This window comes from Pelodiscus sinensis, unplaced genomic scaffold (assembly GCF_049634645.1).
Source record: "Pelodiscus sinensis isolate JC-2024 unplaced genomic scaffold, ASM4963464v1 ctg42, whole genome shotgun sequence".
Lineage (NCBI taxonomy): Eukaryota > Metazoa > Chordata > Testudines > Trionychidae > Pelodiscus > Pelodiscus sinensis.
In genome coordinates this window covers 1,254,319-1,263,895 of record NW_027466041.1, presented here as the reverse complement: position 1 = coordinate 1,263,895, position 9,577 = coordinate 1,254,319, and the positions used below count along the sequence as shown (strand labels likewise).

The window sequence follows — 9,577 nt, the reverse complement described above, 5'->3', positions numbered from 1 at the left end:
AGACAGATTTTCCAGGACACAGAACTGAACCAATACCAGGTTAATAAAAAATAAATAACGTTTATTATCACAATACTCCTGTTTCAAGCATAGTTGGATTGGCTAGATGGTTAAGAGCCACCAATTAATAAACTCATGAGGAATTTTCCCATGGGAACAAAACATAGTTACAAAAGAGAGGAAACCCCATTTCTAACAGCACAGACATCAGATCCCCATTCCCAAACCATAAAACAATCAAACCTAACGGATTTATCTAGACTTTGCCCTACTTACAGATGATGAAGAGTCTTTTCTTGAAGAGAGACATGTTGTCTGTTCCCCTCAGTATCTGGAGAGTCAACTGCCCAGGGACAAAGGAGGGAAAAACCAAAAATTCCTTTGTCCCAGTTTGAAATCCCTATCTGCATTCCTATTGGCTGACTGCTACCTTAGTCCCCAGGCTGCTGGCCATCCCTCATAGTTATGACAGCTCCCTCACAGCTGCATGTGGGGTGCTTACAGCATTTTGCCCCGTGTACTGTAACAATGCAGAGGAGGGGCTGCAGGGGCTGGCAGGGAGAGACAAGGCAATTAGAGCAAACAGGAAGCTGCTCTTTGCCTTGGCACACGTCTCTCTGAGAAGGGAAATAAAAATCCCTCTCTGACCCCCTTTGTGCCCCCCACCCCCAGATTTTCACCCTTGGCAAGGGGCTCACCCCCTAGGTAAATTACCCCTTTTGCCCCTCCCTGTGTGTGTGGGGGGGGGAACCCCGGTACAGGGACTGGCACCATCTCACCCCAGCTCCAATCACTCCCCCCGCCTGATTTTCCCTTCCAACCCCTGTTCTGCCCCACCAGAAAGTTAATTGACCCGCCCCCAAGGCTGGTAAATTTCTGCCCCCCTGCTCACACCCTGCCCATCCCCCCGCTGCGATTTGCCTCCTGAGCCCCTCTTTAATGATTGTAAATAATCGGGAGCAGCGTCTGAAGCCACGTAAGGGCAGAGTGACGGCAGCAGAAACAGCAGCTTTTACTGAACATGCTCAGTACACCCTAGCATGATATGGAATTCTTAAAGGCAGCTGTTTGTGACGCTACATCTGCAGCTCCGCTCAGAATTCAGGCAGAGGCGCGTAGAAACCCTTCAGCAGGGGGGATGTGGTGTTGTTGCCACCGCGCGCGCATGCGCCGCATAGCCGGATTCTTAACACATGCCAGCGGGGGGTCGCGCGCTACAGAGCCCACATCACATCACATCACATCCAATCCTGTGGCCAGCAGGGGTGGAGTGCGAGCGCCTCGATCCCCTCGTCCCCTTCCCCAGAAGAGTGGTGGATTTTCGCCCCGCGCAGCTAAATGAACGGTTTGCGCGCGGCCAACGGCGCTCAGAAAAACGTCGAAGGCAGCTGTATGCGTTGGCCGAGGGAGGGCGTTCCCGGGCTCCTCCTCCCCAATCACGTGACGCTCGATCACTCCCTCCTCTCTCTGTGTTCACGCGGTGTCGCACTCCGGGTATTTGAACCGCGCTTCCGCCATCTTTCCACTGCCTAGTCAGTGACGGGAGTGATACCGAAAGACTCTAGGGGAGGTAACGGGGCTTTTCTCTTTTCTGTAGGGTGCGGGGCCAGTGGGATACCTACGAGGTGTAGTAGCCTAGAGAAGAGGGTTAAGGAGAGATTAGTTCTGGTAGGAGGCAGTTTCTGTCTCCTTTGGCGATAGGGTGTCTGGACCCGTTAGGTACATAAGGAGCAGGAGAGGCTTGGTCGGAGGAGCAGCGCTCGGCTTGATGCCGCCTGGGTGCCCGTAGAGAGGTGGGGATGGGATGGGACGGGGGCGTGCGCTACTTAGTTATGGCGGCGCGAGGAGGCTGCGAGGGTAGTTGGTGGAGTGGGCGTAGGATGGGGGTTGAATCCCTCGGAATTGCTAGGCCTGGGTGGGCAACTAGGCGGTGTCGTTTCCTCAGCACCGGGATGTTTGCGGGGAGGGAATAGGGGAGTCTGTCCCCCACACCGGGCCGAGTCCAAACACGTCTTTCCTAGGGGGTGCCCTGCTGGCTCTGGCTCAGCCCTCCCCTAACGGGCCTGACGTGAGTGCGGTTCTGAGGATTCCCTTAGGGCCTGGGCGGGAAGTGCGGCCGCCATTATAGCTCATTCTGACGCCCCATGTGGAGCGTCGCTTCCTGTCGCGATGAATGGGGCCCGAATCGGGCGGGGAGTTGGCGGGCGGGGAAAAGCCCGGCTCTCCGCGCCTGAGGCGGCTGGTGACTACCGCGCGGAGTTCGGTGTCTATTACTTGCCGGCCAAACCCTGACCGTCTGGCATTCCCAGCTTTCATGCTTCTGTTTCTCCCGCAGACTAAGCATGGCCGCCCAAGGAGAGCCTCAAGTACAGTTTAAGGTAAGGAACTGGCCTTGAGCCGGCAGTTCTGACTCGCTGGAGTATCATCGTGTATGGTTCCCGGTTGGCGTTAGCGCTGCCGCGGATTTAGAGCTGATATTTTTATTCTTTATCATTGTACAGTAAGGGGGGTGGGGCGCTAGCATCTAGCGTGAACTATATCTTGCATCTTAGCTGCTGTTTCTAACTCGATTTGTAGTTTAAACTATTTAACTCATTGTGGTGCACAGTTTAAAATCCAGTCCGTTTGAGTTAAAAGTACTTTCAGGGCTTCCTCTTGCTAGTTCCTTTGTCACTTTTGTTATAAGGTAATCTTCTAACTTATCATTTCTTTCCTCTGTTCTTTAGAAACATCAGATGGTAGGGAAAACTCACTTTAGCTACTGTGCTGAGAGTGCACAATGTTATATACTTAGACACTAGTTACAGCACTCCTGGGTGTGGGGTCTTCCTAGTTTACAAAGCCACAATATTTATTAGCTGGTGGTGGTAAACCCTGTGGAAAGTAGTCTTTTTCTAAACATCAAATACTGTCCTATTGCATATTTCTTGGTTTGGCCAATGAAAATCAGTTACTGTACTGGTCTAGCATGAGCACCACAGTAATGTTTGAATTATAAACACCAGAGGACAGCCTTGTTAACTGGTCCACTTTATGAAAGATTGAAATGGTTCTATATAACATGCTAAAAAGAGATCCTAAAAAATGGCATTTTGAGGCCAAATCTGCCAGGTTCTTTAGTAATCTGTAATGGATAGAACAAAATTAACACTCCATTTAATTTAAATCTGTATGGTGGTGCATAAGGAAGCTTGAAACTGGTAATGTCAAGAATGGAAGGAAAGATGCAAGCTGCTGTGCTGACTTCAGAGACTTGTGTAACAAGTTGGGCCTCAACTGCTTTTTAGGTAGCTTATAATGTCAAGAAAAGTTAAATTTACTCCATGCAAGGAGATTTTTATAGGCTTGGTGTTTTGGTTAAACTACCTAAAACTGATTGATAGGCAGCAGTAATTTTTAATAAGTACTTTCAAATGCATTGGCTTGATTTGTGTTTGTGTTTGTGTTTTTTTTTTTTTTTTTTTTTTTTTTTTTCTCCTTTTGATGTCTGTCTTAACAGCTTGTCTTGGTTGGTGATGGTGGTACTGGTAAAACAACTTTTGTAAAACGTCATTTGACCGGTGAATTTGAAAAGAAGTATGTAGGTATGTTTGAACACTATTTGCAGAATCCTAGTACAGGTTGAACCTCCCAAATCTGGGACACTCAGGTCCAGCGATATCCATGGTCCAGCTCCAGGAGCAGGAGCCAACCGAGAGAGTGGGGTTTGCAGAGTCCTGCTTGGGCCAGCAGTGGCTAAGCAAGGGAACCCTGGCGTTGGCAGGGCCAGGCAGCATTGGGGAGCCTACCCCCTGCTGGGGAACCCTGGTGTCAGTGGGGTCAGGTGGCCTTGGCCGGGCCAGCTTTAGCAGGGCATCAGCAGGGTGAGGAGCTGTCAATGGGGCAGCCAGCAGGGGAGCCTTGACCATCCCTAGCCTGGGACTGCTCCAGTTCTGAGGGTGCTGGACAAAGGTAGGTCCAATGTGTATTAGCTTCAAATATTATGTAAGTGGTTACTAAAATTGTATGTTTTAACTGCAGCTACACTGGGTGTTGAAGTCCATCCTCTGGTGTTCCACACTAACAGAGGCCCTATTAAATTTAATGTATGGGACACAGCTGGTCAGGAGAAATTTGGTGGTCTGCGGGATGGATACTATATTCAGGGTAAGTACAACTACAGAATGGTTATAACAGTAACTGCCCTGTGACTATGTGGAGTGGCAGTCAGAAAGCTGGCAATAGTTGTGCTAAGGATGTTAAATGGCATGTAATCCAACTAATTGGCATTTCCATCAACTAGTTGATAAGCTGGGGAGTGGAGCCATAGCAGGGTTAGCTCCCTCTGCCTTTTAAGTGCATTAAGAGCCTGTCCCTACACCTGCTGCCCCAGCACCTGCTCTTGTCTTCTCTCCTCCCTCCCTCCCTCCCTCTTCTCCTCCCCCCCCCCCCCCCCCCCCCCCAATAGAGTGGGGTGGGGAAGCAACTAGTAGTCACTACTCAACTATCTGATAAGCATAAGCCTGTTGGCTAGTTGCTTACATCCCTAGGTTGTACAGAATGACACTTTTTTTAACTGGGATTCTCTGGTCTGGCAAGACCCACGGTCCAGCATGGATGTTGCAAGACACTACTAGCCCTCCACCAGGGCTCACTGAAGGATCCCTGCGGGGTCAGCAGGCTGCCTGCAGGGAGCTGATGGTGGGGCTGGGAAACGCTGTGCATGGGGGCTGTCAGCCATGGCAGTGATGGCCGCCCAGTGGGTTGGCGGGGCAGCAGGAGGTGGGGAGCCAGCTGGGAGGTCAGTGGTGGGGGCTGGTGGCCAGAGGTCAAAAAATTCCCCCCTCGGGTCTGGCAAAATCCTTTATCTGGGACCAGTTAGGTCCTGAGGGTGTCAGACCAGGGAGGTCCAACCTGTACTAAAAAAGAGCATTGTACCCTAAGTAAACTGTAGCTATGTCAGCATGAGGAATAGTACTCACTATTCTGTATATGGTTTTATAACTTATGGAACTCTGAAGTTAAATGACATGACCAAAACCTAGTAGCAAGACTTCATGATTAAATTGCTGCCTTGAGTATCAAACTGGGGGGGGTGTCTTTTTTTTTTTTTTTTTTTTTTTTTTTTTTTTTTTTTTGGCTAATGTAGCTTTTCCTTTATAGTCACTCAGTTGACTGTCTAATTGTTCCTCATTTCCTGAAGGCCAGTAAGAGGACAAACTTTAGAGATCTGTACAGAACTGTGTGACCTTTCAAAACCTCCTTAACTACGGTTGGAGATGCAAGTCATCCTTAGATACTGTGAGCTCTCAGCAGTTGAAGGACTGGATAGGTTGGCCAAGACTATTTACTCTTATTTGAATCTTGTCTTGGATAAATATTTGGGCAAATCAAACTTGAAAGTGTGTCTCCTAGCTATATATGTAATACCATGATTTTCCACAGGACTACTTGCATGAATAGAATTATTGGGTGTCTTAGGGCCCAAGCCTACAAACACTGAGATGTGAGGGGATAAATGATCATGACCTGCTTCTTCACTCTCTTCTACCGAGTACTCAAAGGCTAGATTGTACCAAGGCCTGTGGTGCTCACAGGAAGATGACCCATTCCTAGGTCTGATCCAGGGCATTGCACAGCTGTCTCCAGTGCTGGTATACATTTCAAGAATAAATAATACAACTTTAAAATTCTTTCAGCTCAGTGTGCCATCATAATGTTTGATGTAACATCAAGAGTTACATACAAGAATGTACCTAACTGGCATAGAGATCTGGTACGAGTATGTGAAAACATCCCTATAGTGTTGTGTGGCAACAAAGTGGATATTAAGGACAGAAAAGTCAAGGCAAAGTCAATTGTCTTCCACAGGAAGAAGAATCTTCAGGTAGGATTATCTTTTTGCAGGAATCTCAGGTCTTGCTTTCTGTCTATTGACCTAAACACAACTATTGCAGCACTTTATTCTGAAGGTAAAAAGGCAATGCAGAGTACTTTCGTGTTTGTTACCAGTGATAACAAGCACAGTAAAACATCAAATAGTCTTTCATGACAACAGAATTGAGGATCTTAACAGTTGACATGGATAGGATGTTAAAGGTACTTCATTGATTTATGCAGGACCCTGAAGTCAGCCTTAATATAAAGCTCATTAAGGAAGCTGATAACAGGGTTTACTTTAAAGCCAGGCCTATGCTAAAAGGGAGCATTGAATCAAGATGCGTAGCTAGAGTTGATGTTACCTTGTTCAGCGTTTCCATGCTGTCCTTGCAGCGGGAGGCTGGAGAGAGCGAGAGCAAGCAAGCACTCCCATTGACTTCCTTTACTTTTGCAAAGCAGGAGTGCCAACTGCCAGTGGGGGCACCCAGAGTTTGATTTAGCAGGTCTAATAAGTTGCTAAAACCAAACTCTGGAAGATAGATCATGGCAGCCTCTATCTTCTGTTTAGTGAAGAGACCGACTTAATTAGAACTTGATAAATTCTGAGCAGCTGGGCCAAATGAGCTCCGCTCTGAACAGGCCTGCTTTATTTCGCTTAAACATTACTAGAATAAAAATCCAGGTTTAGGTCAAAAAATTTGATGCTTTGACTTGTTGCAGGACTGTTTGGTGTCCTCCTTACTGAGCAAAATGGTTTGGCACAACTTATTTTGTCGAGCTAAAGCCGATGGAGACCTTCCAGTTGAGGCACTAGTCAGTCAAATGCAGCAGTACAAAGTCCAACTGCTTTAGCAATAGGTGTCTAAGTGTATGTCAGTGGTCTCCAACCTCTTTAACTACAAGATTGCTACTTCAGTTTGTCAACCTGTGGAACTCCTTGCTAGAGGATGTTGTGAAGACTAAGACTTTAACGGGGTTCAAAAGAGCTAGATAAAAATGGATGACTGGAGAGGGGTCATGTGGTGGTTGCCTGTTCACTCCTTCTGGGGCACCTGGCATTGGCTACTGTTGGCAGACAGGATACAAGGCTAGATGGACTCTTTTGGTGTGGCCCAGTATGGCGGCTGTTAAGTGCAATGTAAGATGTACCTCAAGCCCAAATACCTTTGCCCTCACTTCTTCCTGCCTTGGGAGAAAGGGCAGAGCATGGGCCTCACCCTGCTCACTCTTCATTCCCCATCCTCACTCACTTGCACCAGGCTGGGGTTGGGGTGCAGGCTCTGGTCTTGGGCCAAGAGGTTTAGCATGTGGGAGGGGCTCTGGGCTTAGCCCAGGGTGGGGGCTTGGGGTCCAGGAGGGGTTTTAGGGTGCAAGCTCTGGGAAGGAGTTTGGATGTGTAGGAGGAGGTTCAGGGCTGGGATGGGTTCAGGAAGCAGGCTCTGGCTGAGCACTAACTGAGATGGCTTCTGGATAGTATAGCAGTGGGGTTGAAGCAGGCTTACTCCTGCCCTGGCCCTGCACCACTCCTGAAAGCAGTTGGCACGTACAGCAATGGCTCCTTGGGGCCAGTGCTGCCCCTCATCTACAGGCACTGAGCCCACAGCTTCTACTGACCACAGTTCCCTGTTGGTGCTCAAGGGGAGCTGCAGGAGTGGGGTCTGCTGGCAACAGTAGCATGTGGAAACCCCCGCTCTGCCTTTCTCATGGGCTGCAGGGACATGCCCATTCATCTCCCACTTCAGGAGCAGCAATTACCACAGGGATAATTATTCCAGCCATGACCAGGTTTTAGAACTCACTACTGAGAGAATTTAATGTAAGCATAAGCAAATGAAAATTATGAAATGCACAAATGAGTTAAAAACCCACTTTGCAAGCAGTAAAAGTAACCCCCTGTGTGTGTGCGCGTGCACACAAGAGATGAGTGAAGGACAGTTTGACACACACCCCACACAGTGCGAGACAGATTTGCATTGCCAAGTTTCCTCCATTTTTCCCCCCCTTTTCTCTGTGGAGATGAAGTGGGGGAGGGGGGAACATGCTGGTGTCAGTACCCCCTCTTCTCCCTCCCACATCCTGCACAGCAAGCAGGAGGCTCCTGGGGGGGCAGCTTGAAGGCAAGAGCAGCATGACTCTGGGTGGAGGGGCAACTGAAGTGTCACCACTTGATAGGTGATCCTGACTGGTTTGGCCAGGAAGCTGCCAGGCTCCAAAATCTGCCAGTAGATCCTTGATCTTCTGGTTGATGACCACTGGTGTATGTACATGTGACAGTTTCTCTCTTGCAGTACTATGATATCTCGGCTAAGAGTAACTACAACTTTGAGAAGCCTTTCCTCTGGCTTGCCAGGAAGCTAATTGGAGATCCCAACTTGGAGTTTGTTGCTATGCCTGCTCTTGCTCCCCCAGAGGTTGTTATGGACCCAGCATTGGCCGCACAGTATGAGCAAGACTTACAGGTAACTGCTGTAACACAATGGTAGAGTTCTGAATGTCTATTGCTCTAATAATGATGCCTGAGAAATCAACTGGTAGGGAGTTCAGTCTTAACTAGTTGCTAAATAAAACTCTGTTTCAGATTGCTCAGACCACTGCACTGCCAGATGAAGATGATGACCTGTAAGGGATGAAGTTGGAGCCTGGTGTCAGAAGTCTAGTTTTATAGGCAACTGTCCTGTGACGTCAGCGGTGCAGTGTGTTTACCACTTTATTATGTAGCTGAGCAGACCGTGCTTAATTTTGGGATGCTGAGATGAATGGGCTTCAGAGTGAATGTGGCAGTCTAAAACTGCCTTCATATTTTTTGGACTGCAGTTACTTCCCCCTTGAGTTTAGAGTCTAAGACTACTGTATTATCACCATATTCAGTAGTAAATCTCTTTTGCTACTGTCATTCCCATTTTTTGTTTAGATCATAATAAAGTTGTATTTCAAATATGTAAACGTGAACTTTCATGCATTAATAACTTCAACAATGTCTCTTTCAATAATGCTATATAGTATTGAATTCTAATTCTGTGTTTGGATTAGGTATGTAACGTAGTGAATTGAAAGGTAATCTCTCAAGCTTCTTGGAGCCTGCCTGACTCTTAAACCCCTGACTTCTAGGGAAACATGAAGTATAACTTTTTTAAAGGAAAAACACAAGCCATGAACATCTAAGGGCTTGGCTGCAGGTTGAGGTAAACGGTTTGTGTAGACCATGCTTGTGCACACTTGTAAAGTTCCTTAGTATTGTTGGGATTTTGTGGTTCCCAGAGTCAGGTGCAGGGCAGAATCAAGGGTCTTCAATTCAATTAAACAAGACTTTATTCAATGTGCACAAAGGGAGAGCCCCTGGTACTAAAAATCAGCCAGAACCCCTCGAGCAAGGAGCCCCTCCCCTTGTTGTTTTATAGCACATGGCAGTTACAAGTTACATAAACTTCTAAACCAATCAGATTCAACCTTTCCATATATGGCTTTGTTTGTCACATGCTTGTACTTCTCCACTCCACATGTTGAGTTCACCCCCCTCCCCTTGGCCTTTTCTAGGCTGTTGCTAGGGTGGTGAGCCACAGCATGCTTCTTTATGCATACCTACTTTCCAAACCACATTTTGTTTAAAATGAACACATGCATACTGTGATGTAGTGGGGGTACCTGGCTGGTTTCTATGCTGCTGGCTCTGGGGTAACCTCCACTGGCTGCCGTGGGTACCATGACCCAGCAAAACAGG

General features: G+C 47.7%; 1 protein-coding gene across 1 annotated transcript; it reads left to right on the top strand.

The window, feature by feature from the left end:
- The first annotated feature begins 1,397 nt into the window (after positions 1-1,397).
- Positions 1,398-8,802, top strand: LOC102446816 (GTP-binding nuclear protein Ran). Its single transcript, XM_006116767.3, has 7 exons — positions 1,398-1,570; positions 2,336-2,378; positions 3,500-3,584; positions 4,021-4,146; positions 5,679-5,866; positions 8,148-8,318; positions 8,438-8,802. Exons 2-7 carry the CDS (start codon positions 2,343-2,345, stop codon positions 8,480-8,482), a joined length of 651 nt encoding a protein of 216 aa, XP_006116829.1. The 5' UTR covers positions 1,398-1,570; positions 2,336-2,342; the 3' UTR covers positions 8,483-8,802.
- The last annotated feature ends 775 nt before the right edge of the window (positions 8,803-9,577 follow it).

Excerpts from the sequence above, each read along its gene's own strand:
- LOC102446816 (XM_006116767.3), top strand. The coding sequence starts at position 2,343 with ATGGCCGCCCAAGGAGAGCCTCAAGTACAGTTTAAG. Across the intron at positions 3,585-4,020 it reads ATTTGAAAAGAAGTATGTAG|CTACACTGGGTGTTGAAGTC; the intron begins GTATGTTTGAAC and ends TTTTAACTGCAG. Across the intron at positions 8,319-8,437 it reads AGTATGAGCAAGACTTACAG|ATTGCTCAGACCACTGCACT; the intron begins GTAACTGCTGTA and ends ACTCTGTTTCAG.